General features: G+C 45.5%; 1 protein-coding gene across 1 annotated transcript; it reads right to left on the bottom strand.

Annotated features, from left to right (window-relative positions):
• Positions 1-17,022: 17,022 nt before the first annotated feature.
• LOC143782339 (uncharacterized) lies at positions 17,023-19,643 on the bottom strand. Its single transcript, XM_077269694.1, has 5 exons — positions 19,609-19,643; positions 19,415-19,501; positions 19,101-19,314; positions 18,848-19,007; positions 17,023-18,736 (listed from the first exon to the last, which is right to left on the bottom strand). Exons 1-5 carry the CDS (start codon positions 19,630-19,632, stop codon positions 17,719-17,721), a joined length of 1,503 nt encoding a protein of 500 aa, XP_077125809.1. The 5' UTR covers positions 19,633-19,643; the 3' UTR covers positions 17,023-17,718.
• Between the last annotated feature and the right edge of the window lie 91 nt (positions 19,644-19,734).

The following is a 19,734-nucleotide window of genomic DNA, read 5'->3' as shown; positions in this document are numbered from 1 at the left end:
TTCTCTCGCCATTGAGAATCATGACACCTGAGTAGGTTAGAAATCCCATCTCTAACACGGCGATACTAAATATGTGCACTTTTATTGTTTTTTTATTTATTTACATAAAGAAATGTATTTATTGGAACAATATATTATTTATTTATTTAGGATTTTTTTTTTTTTTTACACATGTAAATATTTTTTTTTAACTTTTTTACTTTGTTCCAGTGTGGGACATCATGGTAAAGTGTCAGATCGCTGATCTGACACTTTGCAATGCACTGTGTCAGATCAGCGATCTGATAGGCACTGCAGGAGGCTTGCTGGTGCCTGCTCTGAGCAAGCGCTTGCAAGCCACCTCCCTGCAGGACCCTGAAGGAGCCCCGCGACCATCTTGGATCTGGGGCCTGCAGGGAGGAGGACGGAGGAGACGCTCGGAGCAATGCGATCACATCGCGTTGCTCTGAGGGTCTCAGGGAAGCACGCAGGGAGCCCCCTCCCTGTGCGATGCCTCCCTATGCCGCCAAAATGCTGCGATCATGTTTGATCGCAGTGTTCCGGGGGTTAATGTGCCAGGAGCGGTCCGTGACTGCTCCTGGCACATAGTGCCAGATGTCAGCTGTGATAGTCAGCTGACATCTGGCCGCGATCGGCCGCGCTCCCCCTGTGAGCGCGACTGATGGCGTTAGACGTACTATCCCGTCGGTGGTCAAACGGGCCCATACCACCTCGACGGGATAGTACGTCTAATGTCAGAAAGGGGTTAAAGTTGAAATCACCCCCTTTAATGCAATAAAAGTTAAGAAATAAAAGATGTTAAAAAGGAAAAAAAAATCAACCTATGTGGTATCATGAAAGTCCAATCTATCAAAATAGAAAATTAATTAACCCAATAAATAACTGATGTGACAATAAAAAGGAAAATAAAATGCAAGAATTGCCTTTTTTGGCAGCAAAAATATGCAATAAGGTGGTTAAAACATTTCATCTACCCTAAAATGGTATGAATGAAAATGACAGCTCAAGGCACAAACTACAAGCTCTCAGACTGTTCTATTACCCACAAATTGAAACCGTTATGGGTTGGACAATGGTGACACATGCACATTTTTTAACAAATTTTCAGAATTTTTTTCACCACTTAAATGAAAACAAAACAGCAAAAACTATGCATGTTTGGTATCATGTAATTGTACTGAGACGGAGGATCATATTTGTGGAATTATGATTGTTTCGCTATTTTGTTGCCCTTGAAATTTCAATAACCTTGATAACATTCCAAAGTGTGTAAGTGAAAGAATTTCTGTCCGTGGTGCTCATAGTCCATACTGAATAAATTCAGATGTTTTGAAAATGTTGTTTCCATTTTTTTCAAAATTTGCATGTCATTAACATATCTATGGATCCTGTGATTTTCAAAACTCCACGAACTTCTTGGTGTTGCAATTTCAATTTTGAGCAGCGTGAAATAATTGTAAGTAAAGGAGAACAAAATTTAACATGTATATTTTAGTGGTCCTTTTGTGGTCATAAAATAAAAAAAAATGTAAAAACTAGACATGCATTTCTTTCATTTTCCCATAAATATGATCCGATATGGACAAAAAAATATTTAAAAAAATATATGAAAGAAAATCCTTGGCAACCACATTAAGAAAAATATGTACAAACTGTTTGAATATACAAACCAGGAAACATTTTACAGCTCTTTAAACCGCATGTACAAAACAAAAACTGAATGTGCCTGATCACGAACGTGTGAAAGTGGCCTGGACTTGAACTGGTTAAAAACCTGGGCACACACCTTATTTATGTGGTTAAAAAAGGCTTGTACTTTCCCCAACCAGGCAATCCGTTCTCTTACATAAATGACTGTAAATGCCACTATGGATCCACTTCCGCACTCTAATATTACCCTTGCATTGCAATGGGGTGAATCCATGCTGACCTCCAATTTACGCTGCAGGTTTTCAGTGTGTGAAGGAGTTTTTGGCAATGCTTTCACGATGCTGTTACTGTATTTGGCTATGTGCGCATGTTGAGTATTTGATTGCAGACATTTCTGAAAGATTTCTGCATTTCTTGGCAGGAAGATCACTGTGGCAAAACGTGTGTTTTTGTCGCTTTTTTTGTTGTGTTTTTGTATAGCAATGAAGGCTTTTTTTTTAGCTAAATAAAGATATTTAAAAAAAAGTTTTGTGAAGTTATTTCTTGGTTCAACACCATCTTTTTCATGCTGATGCAGTGGCATCAGTTTAATAGGATTGGTGTCAGCAGCTGTCATTGACACCTAGTCTTAGTCTTAGGGTACCGTCACACAGTGCAATTTTGATCGCTACAACGGCACGATTCGTGACGTTCCAGCGATGCATTTACGATATCGCTGTGTCTGACACGCTACTGCGATCCGGATCCCCGCTGAGAATCGTACGTCGTAGCAGATCGTTTGAAACTTTCTTTCGTCGTCTAGTGTCCCGCTGTGGCGGCATGATTGCATTATGTGACACAGGTTGTATACGATGTGCGCACAGTAACCAACGGCTTCTACATCGCAAATACGTCATGAAATTATCGCTCCAGCGCTGTGTATTGCAACGTGTGACCGCAGTATACGACGCTGGGCGATACTTATACGACGCTGCAACGTCACGAATCGTGCCGTCGTAGCGATGAAAATGGCACTGTGTGACGGTACCCTTAGGCCAGAGTCACACTACCGTATAATACGGACTAGTGCTATAATATAAAACATCGTATAGCACTCGGACCAATGTTAATCTATGGGGCAGCTCCCATCATCGTTTTTTTTCTCAGCCGTATTATACGTGCGAGAGAAATCGCAGCATGCTGCGATTTGCACCGTATATCAGCTGAGACTCACCAACGGACCAGTGTGACTTGCGAGAGATACGCACAGTTGTCCTTTAGAAAAGCTGGCAATTCAGTGCTGTGTAATGTAAAATCACACTGACAGGTTAAAATAGAATAGATAAAATAAATGACTACACATAGCATAGGTATATATATATATATATACATACTGTATATATATACAGAATATACATATACCGAATCTACTCGAGTATAAGCTGAGATTTTCAGCCCAAAAAAATGCGATGAAAGTGCCCCTCTCGGCTTATACTCTATTCATGGTCGGCGGGGGGGTCAGCGGGTGAAGGGGAGCGACGACGGTCACATACTCACCTGCTCCTGGCGCTTCTGACGTGGTCCCTGCATGTTCCATGGTCTCCGGCGCAGGCAGCTTCTTCCCCGTTCAGCGGTCACGTGGTACCGCTCATTAAAGTAATGAATATGGACTCCACTCCCATAGGGGTGGAGCTGCATATTCATTACTGTAGTGAGCGGTACCACGTGACCGCTGAACAGGGGAAGAAGCTGCCGGCGCCGGAGACCATGTGTCCGGGAGAAGCTGCCAGGGACCGCGCCGGGAGGAGATGAGTATTTCATATTCACCTTTCCTCGTTCCAACGCTGCCCAGTCTTCCTCGTCCTCTGCAGTGACTGTTCAGGTCAGAGGGTGCGGTGACATATTAGTGTGCGCGCCGCCCTCTGCCTGAACAGTCAGTGCGGAGAGACGGGACACTGAGGAGCAGCGGGCAGCGATGAGAGGTGAGTATGTCATTTTTTTTATTGCAGCAGCAGCATTATCTGTGGCACATTGTTATATGGAGCATCTTATGGGGCCATAATGAACTGCATGGAGCATTATATGTGGCACATTGTTATATGGAGCATCTTATGGGGCCATAATGAACTGTATGGGGCATTACATGTGGCACATTGTTATATGGAGCATCTTATGGGGCCATAATGAACTGCATGGAGCATTATATGTGGCACATTGTTATACGGAGCATCTTATGGGGCCATAATGAACTGTATGGAGCATGATATGTGGCACATTGTTATATGGAGCATCTTATGTAGCCATAATGAACTGCATGGAGCACTATATGTGGCACATTGTTATATGGAGCATCTTATGGGGCCATAATGAACTGCATGGAGCATTATATGTGGCACATTGTTATATGGAGCATCTTCTGGGGCCATAATGAACTGCATGGAGCATTATATGTGGCACATTGTTATATGGAGCATCTTATGGGGCCATAATGAACTGTATGGAGCATTATATGTGGCACATTGTTATATGGAGCATCTATGGGGCCATAATGAACTGTACGGAGCAATATACAGGGGTTGGACAAAATAATGGAAACACCTGGAAAGATCAACAAAAGTTAGTTTAATATGGTGTAGGTCCACCTTTTGCGGCAAATACAGCCTCAATTCTCTGAGGTATGGATTCATATAAGGTGTGAACTGTTTCCAAAGGAATTTTAGCCCATTCTGCAGTTAAAACACCCTCCAGTTCTTTGAGCGACGATGGCGGTGGAAATCGACGTTTAGCTTGAATCTCTAAAATCGACCATAAATGCTCAATAATGTTGAGATGTGGGGATTGTGGGGGTCAGATGAGATGATCAACTTCATTAGAATGTTCCTCGTGCCATGCTTTAACGATTCTAGCTGTATGAAGTTGGAGCGCCCCCAGACGCAGGGCCGCGGGGTACTCGATACCGGGCCTCTCTGTCTCAGTTCTGGGGTTGTCACGGTGGCTAGACCCGGTCCGTGACCCTGCTAAGGGGCGTCCAATGAAAGATGTGATGATGGTGCGTGGTGCAGGTCGTGATGAATAACGAGGAAACAGGGTTGCAGTCTCTTTACCTCTTTACTGAAGGCTTCAGGATCCTCAATCTAGAGTTCTGCTAACAGGGCTGGCTGAGACCGGCCGGTCCGAAGGCACATCCAGAGTTCCCTTTGCAGGTGGAAATCAGTGCCTACCTTCTAGCGCCTGTGTGTTGTAGTACCTCCCTGCTGAGCACCACGGGATAGTCCTCACAACTGTTGTGTCTGTTTCTGATGTTCTTCTTTCTCACAACTCGTATCTATTCTGATGTTCTTTCTCCGTCCCCCAGATGATATGGATAGGACGCACCCGTATGACGGGTAGGCCTGGAGTTCTTCCGGGACCCTAGCGTCGCCCCTCTCCCACAATTGCCCCCTATGTCTGCTTAGGTGATTTAGGTGAGACAGCCAACCTAAAATTAACTGTCCTGCCGCTGTTTGAAGTATGCCACCGCATTCGAGTGCAGGCGCGGCTCCGTAACGTTCTGTTCTGTTCGCTAGGCCACTGTCAGGATCCCACCCCTGACAGAGACCCCCCTGAATCTTCCCCCGCAACACCCTCTGCCACAGGATGTTGCCTGGTTCCAACCCAGTCAGCTTCTGACTAACCTCCTATCCAGCCCCCAGTTTTACCAGATTGTGAGGAGTGGCCTAATGCATAGAACCCTTTGCTTCACCTGGTGGCCAGAATGTGAAGTGTAAAGTGTGACTGTGATGCCTGGTCAGGTGAACTCCTTAAGAGGATTACTTACCGGTAATACTCTTTTAATGAGTTCACGACAGCACCCCACATGAGAGAGAGGGATCCGCCCATAGGAACAGGAAACCTACAGACTAAAAGGAGGCGGTCCCCTCTCCTCCTCAGTTTAGTTTTCAGAGTATAAAGGGAACCACAAAGTTTTAGTATTAACTCATAATCAGCAATTAAAATTGTCTTAAACTCTATACAACCATTATTTGTGAGCTTAAAAGAAGGAAATTGTGCAAAATTTGGGAGGGTAGTAAATGGGTGCTGTCGTGGACTCATTACAAGAGCATTACCGGTAAGTAATCCAGCTTTTTACCCTTCGCCACGACAGCACCCCACATGAGAGATTTTCAGAGAGTCATTATCTGGGTGGGATTACTGTACTAAGAACAGCTCTACCAAAGGTCAGGTCAGAAGATGTAGATAGATGAAGTCTATAATGGTTGTAAAAAGTAGAAGATGCAGACCAGGTTGCGGCCTTACATATTAAATGGATTGGTACATCTGCTTGTTCAGCCCAGGAGGAAGCCATTGCTCGTGTTGAATGTGCTTTTATAACCACTGGAGGAATCTCGCCTTTTGATGCAGAGGCCAAGCAGATAGCTTCTCTGATCCACTGAGATATGGTAGCTTTTGTTACCCCATGTCCTTTCTTGTGGCCCTGAAAGGAGACAAACAGAGCCCTACTCTGCCTCCATGTCTGAGACCTTTCTATATAGGTCAGGATGGCTCTTCTGACATCTAAGGTGTGGAACTTATGTTGTTCTGGAGTTGCAGGGGAATCAAAAAAGGAAGGGAGAAAAACTTCCTGTGATCTGTGGTAGGTGGATGCCACCTTAGGGAGGTATGAGGGGTCTGGTTTTAGGACTATTCGATCTTGAAATATTAGTAAGGAAGGTGGGTCTACTGATAGGGCCTGGATGTTGCTAACCCTTCTAGCTGAGGTTAGGGCTACCAATAGGGCTACTTTATATGTTAGGACATTTAGAGGTATGGAATCTAGTGGCTCAAATGGGGAGCTGGTTAAGGCCTCCAGTACTAGATTTAAATCCCACGGAGGTAGATGGGGAATATGGACCGGGTTACTACGTTCACAAGACTTTATAAATCTGGAGATCCACCTATTAGCTGCTATATTGCATCCATATAGGGCTCCTAATGCTGAGACCTGAACTCTTAAGGTGTTTACCGATAACCCTAATTCTCGGCCTTTTTGTAAGAACTCTAGAATAGGTGTCACCGGAACTTGCTTAGTGAACGGTACTGTATAAAAGTTTAAGAATTTATTCCATACCCTACTATATATTAGGGTGGTAGATCTTTTTCTACTTAGTAAAACGGTGTTTTCTAGTTCCACTGAAAACCCCCTTGAACTTAATAGTTGCCTCTCAAATTCCACGCCGTCAAGTGAAGACCTTTCACTTGTGGGTGGAAAAGGGGCCCTGGAACAGCAGCTCCTTGTCTGATGGAAGAATCCATGGGTCGAATAGACATATGATCTGGAGACAAGAGAACCATGGTCTCCTTGGCCAAAAAGGTGCAATGAGGATTACTCTTGCTCGTTCTCTCCTGATTTTTCTGATCACTAGTGGAATCAGAGACATCGGAGGAAAGGCGTATGCCAGTTTGAACTTCCAAGGGTAGAGAAGAGAGTCCAACATGTCTGGATGATCCATGAAGTTCAGGGAAGCGAACCTTTTTACTTGTCTGTTGTCTCTTGTGGCAAACAGATCTATTTGTGGTATACCCCATGTTCTTGTTATCATTCTGAATATGGTTCTGTTTAAGGTCCATTCCCCCTGGCGTAACATGTTTCGACTGAGGTAGTCTGCTTTGATGTTTTCTACACCTCTGATGTGTAGGGCTGTTAGGGATGCAAGATGAGTCTCTGTTAGCTGGAAGATGTCTGCTGCTATGGTCATCAGACTTCCTGACCGTGTACCACCTTGACGGTTCACATATACCACTGTAGTGGAATTGTCCGAGAAAACCCTTACATGTGCTCCTTGAATCTGTGGAAGAAAATGATTTAAGGCATATTCTACCACTCTTAATTCTTTCCATTTGGAAGAACATGTTAATTCTGCCTGATCCCAGGTATCTTGGGCCAGACTATCCTCCATATGTGCACCCCACCTGTCAAATATACAATACAGTCTGTATAGAGTCTTGTGCTTGGGTGCAAGGAAACACAGAAGACACAGGCTTGTTTAAGTAGTTCTTGTATTACTTCATACAAGTAAGGGTTAGCACAGTTGCAGGCAGGATACAAGACAGGCAGGAATAAACCTTAAGTCCATCTAGTCACAGAAACAGGTTAAAGGTTCTCGCTCTACTTCCCTTGCCAATGTTGATGGTACGCTGAGGGATTCCTGAGTCCACACATGTCCAAGGATCTGAAGCAGAAGGTGGTTAGGATAATAAGTCCATGTCTTCCAGGAGCAAGGTGACAGGTAAACTGCAGACTTGATTCTGAAGCACTTATTAAACAGCTGATGCTGCTTTTAAAGGGCAAGTGGCAGAGAACAGGGCAGAAGCATTGAAACTGAGAACTCCATGCTGGTTAAGGGCAAAGTAGATACAGCAGAACAGAAAGCAAAATGGCCGACAGGAAAAACCAGGTTCTACTAAAAATAACAGCAGATATAGCAAATTGTCTAAAACCTTACACCACCCCATAGGGCTGGCGTCGGTGGTAATTATCTTAGAAGGGTCTATTATCCATGGTACACCCTTTGAAAGGTGCTCCATATCTAGCCACCAGGATAGGGATTCTACGACATCTCTGGAAAGAGTTAGTTTACTTTCCAGATGTCCTTCTTTTCCCTGAACCGACAATACTTCATACTGTAATTGACGAGTATGAAATTGAGCCCACGGCAAAGCTGGAATACATGAGGATAATGATCCCAGTAAGGACATAGCCTTCCTTAGTGTCATGTGTGGGTTTTCCATTGCCTCTGACACTCTTGTTATAGTCACTCTTTTTGACTGCGGGAGGAAGCATTTCTGACTTACGGAGTCTAGCTGGATTCCTAGAAATATTTGAACGGTTTCTGGATTCAGCCTGGACTTTTCGAAGTTGACAATCCAACCCAACTCCTGTAGGGACAAGATCGTATTAGATAATCGAATCTTACATTGAGGTATAGAATTTCCTACTACTAGAAAATCATCTGCGTAGGGTATTATCAAAGTGTCCCGTTGGTGTAGATGAGCCATCACTTCTAATATCACTTTTGTGAAGATGCGGGGAGCCATAGAAAGCCCAAAGGGCATTGCTACGTATTGAAAGTGACGAACCTGTCCTGCCAGGATGACTGCTACCCTTAGGTACTGCTGGTGTTCGGCATGTTTGGGAAGATGATAGTAGGCATCTTTTAGGTCTATCCCGGTCATGACACATCTAGGGAACAAAAGTTTGATGGTAGAACTAATGGATTCCATTTGAAAAGTATGATTACGCAAAAAAAGAATTAAATTTTTTGAGATTTATGATGGTTCTGAATGAAACATCTGGTTTATTGATCAAAAATAAAGGGGAATAGAACCCCTTCCCTTCTTGATCCTGGGGAACCTCTATCAAGACTCTTTTAGACAGAAGAGATAGGATCTCTGATTCCAGAGCCCTTTGTTGTTCCCGTCCTTTTGGTGATGTTACTACAAAAAAATCCCAAGGGATTCGATCAAACTCCAATTTTAACCCGTATTGAATAATGTCCAGAATCCATTGGCTAGATGTTATTTGTTTCCATTTAGGAAAGAAAAATTTTAATCTGCCGCCCACTTCATGGTCAGCGGTACTTGCTACGCTTCGTATTATAGGATCTGCTAAACAGAGCACCTTTTTGTTTTGGATCCTTTGTCTCCCAGTGCTCCTTTTGAGTCTCAAATGGTTTGTTTCTGGTAAAGGGGCGTCTTCTGAAGTCTCTCCTGTAAGATGGAAGAGATTGATTAGGGAAGCCTTTCTTTCTCTCTCCCGCTTTATTTAGGAGCTCATCCAATGTTTTCCCAAAAAGGAACTCACCCTGGCAAGGGATCGCACAAAGTTTTGCCTTTGCCTGTGCGTCCCCTTTCCAGTTTTTTAACCAGAGTGCTCGCCGGGCTGTGTTTACTAGGCTGGCTGATCTGGCTGCTAGGCGTAGCGAATACACAGAGGCATCTGCCAGGAATGCTATCGCTTCTTTTATTAGAGGGATTTTCGGTAAGATTAACTCTCTCAAAGTTCTACCTCTAATTTGTTCCTCCAGCTGTTCCATCCACACTAGTAGTGACCTTGCGGTGCAGGTACTAGAGATAGCTGACCTGAATGCCCCCGTGTTAGCTTCCCACGATCTTTTTAAGGTTTCTGCTTTACGGTCCAACGGGTCTGTTAGGACCCCCAAATCTTCAACTGGTAAGACCGATTGTTTAGAAGTTGAAGCAACTGCGGCATCAACCTTCGGCACCTTTGACCACAAATTTAGTTCCTCATCGCTGAAGGGATAGCGTCTCTTAGAGGATGATGGTAGGAATCCTCTTGTATTCTGCTTATCCCATTCTTTTTTAATTAGTTCTTTAATAGTGGGTATGACGGGGAAGTATCTACGTTTTTTTCTGTCCTAACCCCGCAAACATGATGTCTTGAGCTGATTTTTTTCCTTTCTCGTCTGGACACCCCATCGTGCTTCTGACAGATTTTACTAAGTTGTCTACACTGCTGTTAGGTAGACAAAGCCCCCCTTCATTCTCGGATGAACTCGGCTGGGATTCAGATTCGTCTGAGGATCTATGTACATCCTCTGATTCTGAACTTGCTGGAGATCGGGACCTGCTTGGTTGGCGGGTACTGGTGCTACTTGTATGCGCCAAACCCTGCATTTCTTCCCGGATTATGGCTCTAACATCAGATGGAGTAATTATATTCTCCTGCCGTAAGGTTAGCATAATACATTCTGAGCATAACCTCTTAGCATACGAATCCGGAAGGGGCTGCGTACACAGGGTCGGACTGGCGTGTCTGGGGCCCACCAGAGGAATGGACACTAGGGGCCCACCCTACAGCTATATGCAAATATCTGTCATTATAGTGGAGCATCGGCTGTAAAATACCGGCGGCTGCTGCACATCTACCGTGTGCCCCAATAACTGGGATGTATAATTACGGTAGTTTACATTAATGGAGTTCTTGGTTAAAACAAGTTATCACTGATCCATGGGCTCCACAAGATAGGTGATCGCTTAGATCCGACCATTAGAAACTGCACCGATCGGAAGAATGGGGAAGTTTTATCCCTGACAGGACACTTTTATCACTATTTTAAAATGTAGCGGCAGGTGGGATTTCTGACCGCCGCTCCATTCATTCTCTTTGGGGCTTCCAGAAAGAAACAAGTGCAGCCACAGAGTGAATGAATGGATCAGTGATCTAGTCAGACATGCCACTCCAGTCTAATGGGGATAAAAAGTTCCACATTTTGCTGAATGGGTCCAAGCAGTCAAACCCCCACCAATCAATACATTATCACTTATCCTGTGGAGAGGTGATTACTTTTTTCCACAGGAAACCCCCTGTAAGTGCATCTCCACCGCTGTGTACAAAGCATTAAAACTCTAATGGAAATAAAGAATCTTCTCCTAATTAATATCAGAGAGAACAAATGACCGCCATACACAACACAATCCACTATACCAAGACCAATAATACCACATACAGGAAGAAATACCACCACACCATGACCAGACCACATAGTGACCGAATAATACTACATACAAGGGACAAATACCACCGCACCATATCAAGACCGCATATTACCACCACTTGGTGACCAAATAGCACATACAAGGGACAAATACCACAACACCATTTCCAGACCACATATTACCACCACATAGTGACTGAATACTACAATACTGATCAGTAATAAAGAAAAAAAACACAATACTATCACCATAAGAGCCAGTATTCACAGGAGATCTGTACTTAGTATGCAGTGTCTGTGTAGAGGTAATACAGAGATCACTGGTGGTATTATACACAGGAGCTCTGTATATAATGTATAGGTAATACAGTGATCACTGGTGACATTGTACACAGGACCGCTGTATATAGTATACAGTGTATAGTGTCAGTGTATAGGTAACACTGACTCACCAGTGACGTCTCTAGGTGAAGTCCTTCATCTTTCATCCAGCACAGACCGCCATCATTTCTTCCAGCCAGGACTCGTTTCTGCAGGAAATAACACAGTTATCTCGAGCTCCGCTTGCAGAACACATTACTTAATTTTTCCCAACTTCTACATTACACCATATGAAGAAAAAAAGGCGATATAGTGTCACTCTGCACAGTAACAGGACCGCCCCCCCCCCCATTTAAAACAGTATACTGAAAAAATAAAATAAATACATCACTGCAGTAATAATATCCCTTAATTAGCCCCTATGGTAATAATATTCCCCATCCTGGCCCCGTGTGTCTCATTCCTGGCTCCAGCCATGTTCTCGCATCCTGCCCTCATGAGTATCCATTCTACCCCATATGATCTCCCCATCCTGCCCCATCTGTCTCCATCGTATCCATCCTGCCCCATGTCTTTCATTCTGCCCCGTGTCTCCAATCATGCCCGTATCTACCTTCTGCCCATGCCTCCAGTCCTGCCCATAGTGTGTCCAGCAATCTGCCCCAGTGTGTCCAGCATATTGCCCCAGTGTGTCCAGCATATTACCCCAGTGTGTCCAGCATATTACCCCCAGTGTGTCCAGTAACCTGCCCCAGTATGTCCAGCATATTGTCCCAGTGTCCAGCAATTTGCCCCAGTGTGTCAAGTATTGCCCCCGGACAGTGTGTCCAGCAATCTGCCCCAGTGTGTCTGGCAATCTGCCCCAGTGTGTCCGGCAATCTGCCCCAGTGTGTCCAGCATATTACCCCCAGTGTGTCCAGCAATCTGCCCCAGTGTGTCCAGCATTTCCCCCAGACAGTGTGTCCAGCAATCTGCCCCAGTAGGTCCAGCATATTGCCCCAGTGTGTCAAGATTTGCCCCCAGACAGTGTGTCCAGCAATCTGCCCCAGTGTGTCCAGCAATCTTCCCCAGTATGTCAAGCATATTACCCCCAGTGTTTCCAGCATATTACCCCCAGGTTGTCCAGCATATTGCCCCCAGTGTGTCCAGCAATCTGCCCCAGTGTCCAGCATTGCCCCAGTGTGTCCAGCAATCTGCCCCAGTATGTCCAGCACTGCCCCCAGTGTGTCCAGCAATCTGCCCCAGTGTCCAGCATTGCCCTCAGTGTGTCCAGCATTGCCCCAGTGTGTCCAGCAATCTGCCCCAGTGTGTCCAGCACTGCCCCCAGTGTGTCCAGCAATCTGCCCCAGTGTCCAGCATTGCCCTCAGTGTGTCCAGCATTGCCCCAGTGTGTCCAGCAATCTGCCCCAGTGTGTCCAGCACTGCCCCCAGTGTGTCCAGCAATCTGCCCCAGTGTCCAGCACTGCCCCCAGTGAGTCCAGCATTGCCCCAGCGTGTCCAGCAATCTGCCCCAGTATGTCCAGCACTGCCCCAGTGTGTCCAGCAATCTGCCCCAGTGTCCAGCATTGCCCCAGTGTGTCCAGCAATCTGCCCCAGTGTCCAGAATTGCCCAAGTGTGTCCAGCAATCTGCCCCAGTGTGTCCAGCACTGCCCCCAGTGTGTCCAGCAATCTGCCCCAGTGTCCAGCACTGCCCCCAGTGAGTCCAGCAATCTGCCCGTGTCCAGCATTGCCCCAGTGTGTCCAGCAATCTGCCCCAGTATGTCCAGCACTGCCCCCAGTGTGTCCAGCAATCTGCTCCAGTGTCCAGCATTGCCCCAGTGTGTCCAGCAATCTGCCCCAGTGTGTCCAGCACTGCCCCCAGTGTGTCCAGCAATCTGCCCCAGTGTCCAGCATTGCCCCAGTGTCCAGCAATCTGCCCCGGTGTCCAGCACTGCCCCCAGTGTGTCCAGCAATCTGCCCCAGTGTCCAGCATTGCCCCAGTGTGTCCAGCAATCTGCTCCAGTGTCCAGCATTGCCCCAGGGTCTCCAGCACATAAGTCAGACATAAAGAAAAAAAAAAAAAGTAAAATCCTCACCTCTCCCAGCGCAGGTCCAGTGCGCTCAGCGTCTCTCCGGCTCTGCAACGCTCAGGACAGAGAGGCTGAGCGCGCAGTGATGACGTCATCGCACCCTCTGCCCTGAGACGTCGCAGAGTCAGAGGGCGCTGAAGACGCTGCAGCTGCCGCAGGAACCAGGAGAGGTGAGTATTAAAGGGGGGCCCAATGCCAGGGGGGGGGCCCTGGTCGTGGCGGCAATATTGCCTTGCGCTGGCGTGTACTCCGGAGGACAGAAAATGAACTTCAATCCAATATTGCGGCCAGCATGCAGCCAGCGGGTAAGGAAAGGGTGAATCAAACACCCGAAAACCCCGCCCATATGACCCAAAACTGGTCCCGCCAAATTCAGGTGACAGGTTCCCTTTAAGTGTTTAGTACCAGACACTAACTGTCCGGTATGAACTTTGAACTTTTAAGTTCGGGTTTGCTCATCTCTAATAGCCACACATGCGGTTTGCTCGCCAGTGGCTTCTATTTTTTTTATTTGAAACGCTGCAAAGTGCAGAGTTAAATATAGATTGCTGAGCTCATACAGCCCGTGCTGGATACATGCTGCTTGTGGATTGGGTAGAATGTATCAGCTGTCAGGTTCACTTTAAATAAAAAATTTTACATAAAAAAAGGTGTCCATGTAGTACATAGTTAACTGAAGCCCAGTTAATAACGGGGGTGAACTCTTCAATGGCATTCAAATGCCCTACCAATATTCGGTTATTCAGTTGGTACGACCCCTTTAAAAATTAAACAAAGGCAATTGCATGTGTTACTTTGAATACAGTCCTACAAATGAGTCCTCAGGCGGGGTAAGACAGGACACAGTCAGATATCATGCACCCATGAAAGTCGCCACAGTGTTCAAAAGTTATCAAAAATTATTATATGACCGTTGATTGGTAAAGGGGTGTGCTCATGTTCTTGAGTGGTCCGCTCCTCTGCATCCTGCTTGCTGGGGGTGGCATGCTCCTGAAGATTGACAGTTCAGACCAGTGGCATAGTCGTGCTGCTGGTTAGAACTATTCACTCTCTGATGATGCCAACAAAGGCAGCTCTGGATCTGCAATATCGGAGTAGGAGCGATTCGACCAGCTTCAGAGCGGTGATTGCAATCTGTATACCAAACCTCATGCAAGCGCACGTTTTTTGCCTTTTACCAGACATTCTTATTTGCCAGGAAACCTCAGCAGCTACCAAGCACTAAACTATAGATGTAAATACTCCTCCATTCTTAAGAACAGAGAGAAATTTTAATAGAATGTAAATGGCAAAGTTGCCTTATTTTACAAGTACTTTCCAATTTAACCATTAATGAACATGAGACAAACCCTTTAATGGCATGGACTTTCCATTTACAATTTAATGATCAATTAAAAACTGCAGCAACTGCACCTCGGATGTTGCCCTTACAGGTACTCCGTTACTTGGCTTAGAAACATCGGGGGTGTGGCTTGAGCTCTGCCAATGTAGGAGGCAAGAGTTCAGAGCTCCTGAATAAGGCTAGTTTCACACTAGCGTTTACTGCATTACGTCGCAAATCCGTTTTTTTGCCGAAAAAACGGATGCGTCAAAAAATTGAAAAACGGTGACAAACGTATGCCACGCATCCAGCATTTCGACGGATCCGTCGCAAATCCGCTAAACGTTTCCGTCGAAAATACTGGATGCGTTGCATACGTTGTATCCGTTTTACCATCCGTTGTATCCGTTTTTCCGACGGATCCGTTTTTAAAAGGGGAGGCTCCCAAAATTTGATTGGCTACTGGAAAATTTGAAAAACTATATAGTACTGTATTTACAGCCCATCTTTGTGGGTTTTAGTTTTGTGGCAGCGATGGAAGGTGTTCTTGGGAGGATTGCTAGTTTGGTTACCGACGTTATCTTTGAGACAAATCGCCTGGATATCATAGTGCGGGAGAAGGAGGCGGCAGCGGAAAGGCGTAGGATGCTTCTGCAGCAACGGAGACGAAGACGAATGTGGATTCATCCGATTAATCAACTACGGATGACCCGGGGTGTCCAGTCCACTCTGTACCTGGAGTTGCGGCACAATCCACACAAATTCCACAACTACGTGCGGATGAGGATTGAACATTTTGATTTTTTGCTTGCAAAACTGGAGGATGTCATCCGAAGACAGGATACAAGGATGAGGCTTGCCATCACACCGGCGGAGCGGCTGATGGTGACCCTGCGGTAAGCCTCTTTTTTTTATTTCATTGCTGATATTGAATGTTATATTACATGCTGCAGAAAATACTGCGCTGGCATATTGCGCACTATTTTCTGCAGCATGTAGTTTTGGTTTTCTTGGCGGACATTCAACTGCTTTATTTAAATGTCATTGCTGATATTGAATGTTAACAGACTGCAGAAAATACTGTGCTGAAATATTGCGTTGCATTTTCTGCAGTTTTTTTTTTTTTTGGTTTTTTTGGGTTTGATGACATGCAACTGCTTTTTTCCTGTCATTGGTCATTTTGAATGTTATATTACATGCTGCAGACAATACTGCGCTGACATATTGCGCACTATTTTCTGCAGCATGTAGTTTGTGTTTTCTTGGCGGACATTCAACTGCTTTATTTAAATGTCATTGCTCATATTGAATGTTAGATAACAGACTGCAGAAAATACTGCGCTGAAATATTGCGTTGCATTTTCTGCAGTTTTTTTTTTTGGGGGTTTTTTGGGTTTGATGACATGCAACTGCTTTTTTCCTGTCATTGGTCATTTTGAATGTTATATTACATGCTGCAGACAATACTGCGCTGACATATTGCGCACTATTTTCTGCAGCATGTAATTTGGGTTTTCTTGGCGGACATTCCACTGTTTTTTTACACCGGATTCATGCTGGTTTTATTGGGTCTCCTGTCATTTTAAAAAAAATTAACAGTGCCATATTATAAAAAATTGCACAGACAAACAATTTTTAACATTTTTTTTTTTTTTATAAAGTTTCCTAGCTACGGGTGAATCTATGACTTCGCTCCATTATCAGTTCAGGCTGGGCATTTCAACTATCTCTGGAATAGTGAAGGACACATGTCGGGCTGTTTGGACCACTTTGCAACCAGAGTATATCCCCCAACCATCCACGGAAATCTGGTTGCGAAGTGCTGAAGAGTTTCAGCAAATTTGCAATTTCCCTAATTGTGTGGGTGCAGTTGACGGGAAACACATAAGGATTGCGAAACCGGCAGGAACAGGATCGGAGTATTATAATTATAAGAAGTATTTCTCCATCGTCCTTATGGCTATTGCAGACGCCAACTGCAGGTTCCTTGCCGTGGACATTGGAGCGTATGGACGGTCCAACGATTCGCAAGTGTTTAAAAACTCTCCGATGGGTCGTTGCCTTTATGGAGAGAGCTACGATTTCCCGCCAGCCAGACCACTGCCAGGAACAAATGACCCAGCCCTGGAATATGTCTTTGTAGGTGATGAAGCCTTTCAACTGTCGCTGCACCTACTGAAACCGTACAGTAGCCGGAACTTAAACCATACCAAGCGGGTCTTTAATTACCGGCTTACTAGAGCACGAAGAGTAGTGGAGTGTTCCTTTGGCATATTGACGGCGAAGTGGCGAGTTCTGCTGACGGCTATCAAGCTGAAAACAACAACTATAGACGAGGTAGTTAAAGCCTGTGTGGTGCTCCACAACTTTGTCCTGTCAAAGGAGCCCGTTTCTTTGGATGATGAAGAGTTGGAGACCACCTTGTGGGACTACCGCAGCAGCTCGGTTCGCTCTACAAGTTCAGTTACAAGGATGAGGGACCAGTTTGCCGATTATTTTGTCTCACCTGTCGGGCGGATCCCGTGGCAAGACATGATTGTGTAACCTGTTTCCCATGTGTAACCTGTTTCCCATGTGTTTTGGTTATGTAAAAAAAGTGTTTCTGCCCCCCCCCCCAAAAAAAAGGCCCAAAAGCGTGGTTTTCTTGCTAGTAAAACCATTATGTTATACCCTTTACATGTCTGGTGTTTGTTTTTATTAAACCTTTTTTTATTATATTACCTTAATAAATCCACACACACACAAAGAGTAGAATTGTAATCCGAATTTTATTTTAACTCTTTTTTTTTTTTTTTTTTTTTGTTTTGCAAAAAAAATATATATATATTTTCCAACATTTTTATAGAAAAATTAGAACATTTTTTAGAATCTTATTTACACACTTTACAAATTTTCAAAGTGTTGGGTGGAGATATGAGAGGAGGATGTGCCGGAAGGTTGGACCACGTCGATAGGTGGGGAAACCCTACTTGTTTGGGGTGCAGTGGAAGTGGGGGTTAAACCAAGAGGCTGACCAGAGGGGGGTGGTGTTGGGGTAGGTGGAAGAGAAAAGTTCAGTAAGGAAAACATTGGGGAAGTAATTTGGTCTAGGGGCCGGGATTGTTGTGGGGACTGGGTCGGGTATTGTGACTGGGTAGGGTAGTGGGAGTGGCGTGGGGTTTGGTAATGGTGCTGGTGTGGGGATTGGAGCTGGGTTTGGTAATGCTGCTGGTGTGGGTATTGGGGCTGGGTTTGGTAATGGGGGGTATGGTGTGGAAATGGGGCCTGGTGTGGAATTGGAGTGGAGGTGCGGTGAGGTGTGTGGGTCGATTCATTAATGGCCTGCAGTGCAGCATTATGGCAGGTATTCATTACCCGCATCTGTTGCTCAAAAGAAAGCTTCTCCATGCTCATGAGCATGGATTGGAAAAAAAGGTTGGCCGGATCGGGACTTACAGCTGAATGCAGCCTATCCAAGCGACTGCTGGTTTCCTGGCTTGTTTCACTGATGCGTGATTGCACCATGTTGAAACCAGCAGTCACTTGCTCTCCCAAAATTTTGAAAGAGCCTTGGAAGGATGCATTCAGGTGTAAGAACTCAGGAGCATAGCTCCTTTCCTGACCCCTCTGGCGCTGCCGCCACGAACCTAATGGTGGTGTCGAGGTGGCAGGATCAGAGGGGTGGGGTAAAGGGAACGCTAACTGTTCAGCATCAGATGCGAGCAATGAAGCCTGCAATAATGCTCCACTGCTTGGGGCGGATGAAGTGGAGGGGACAGAGGGGTCAGAGGAGAGGACAGAGGGGTCAGAGGAGGGGACAGAGGTGTGGGGCCTACCGACGTGGCCCTCAGTGGCGGACTCAGGAGGGATCGCTCCAGAGGGCGCAGAGGAAGATGCAGGCGCCCGGTGGCTGGAGAAGGTGCTGTGAAAGAAAAAACAAATGAAATTAATACATTGGAATGAAAAAGCCCTGACTGAAAGCAAACTAAGTAGACAGGTTAACATGGTTATTAGTGGGCTGTAGAATACTTACACTCTGCTTAGCATTGTTCGCCTCAGGAAGGAGAGGGCCTGGCCATATTTATATTTGCTCCTCTTCCTTCCTGCAGAGCCACTCGGGGCCTTCATCTCATCATTGAATTCCCTCTTAAAGCGATCCCTCAGTGACCGCCACCGCTTCCTAATCTTTCCAACTGTGAAGACAAGAATCAAAAGAAAAAACCAAAAATTGGTAAATGCAATACATTACAGTCAGCTCAAAACATCACTGGAAAGTGAATACTTACCTAGTTTGCTCTGCTGCTGAGGATGAAGGCTCTCCCGCCTTGGAAACAGGTTGCGACACACTTCGTCCCAGAGCCGACGGGTGACACCGGTATCAGCATGCCTGCGGTCAGCCATGTTCCACAGCGGCTCCCGCTCGCGAACCTCCTCGATGAGACAATCGATGTCAATGTCATCATCATCATCCTCCTCTTCTGCGGGAGCACGCTGTGAAGCCTGTGTCAAAAAAAAAAAAAAAAAGGAAAACAAACAAATTAGTACACTGAAATACTAAAGTACCAATAGAATCCCCCTCCCCCCCAAAAAAAAAACTCACTGATGGCCGACCGTGGCGACGAGTCCGCCGACTCTGGGACTGTCTGGGAGAGCCTTCAGCGGCAGCAGCAGGAGCAGCAGCAGCAGCCTGAAATGAAGGAAACAAATTCTCAGTTAAGGTAGGCAGGTGTTTAGTAATCTGTTTTGTGTATGGTGCAGTGTGATGTGCGAAGCAACTGTTTCACCACTACTTACACTTGGTTCCTCCTCCACTTGCATCTCTCCACCCGTCTCGCCCCCTTCTGACAGCTCCTCATCTGATTCAGCTTCCTGTTGAAACATAATGTATGCATGTAGTTATCCATAAAAATTTAATTTAAA

This window comes from Ranitomeya variabilis, chromosome 6, assembly GCF_051348905.1.
Source record: "Ranitomeya variabilis isolate aRanVar5 chromosome 6, aRanVar5.hap1, whole genome shotgun sequence".
NCBI lineage: Eukaryota > Metazoa > Chordata > Amphibia > Anura > Dendrobatidae > Ranitomeya > Ranitomeya variabilis.
The sequence above is the reverse complement of the archived record's forward strand: the minus strand, read 5'-3'. Positions and strand labels throughout refer to the sequence as shown.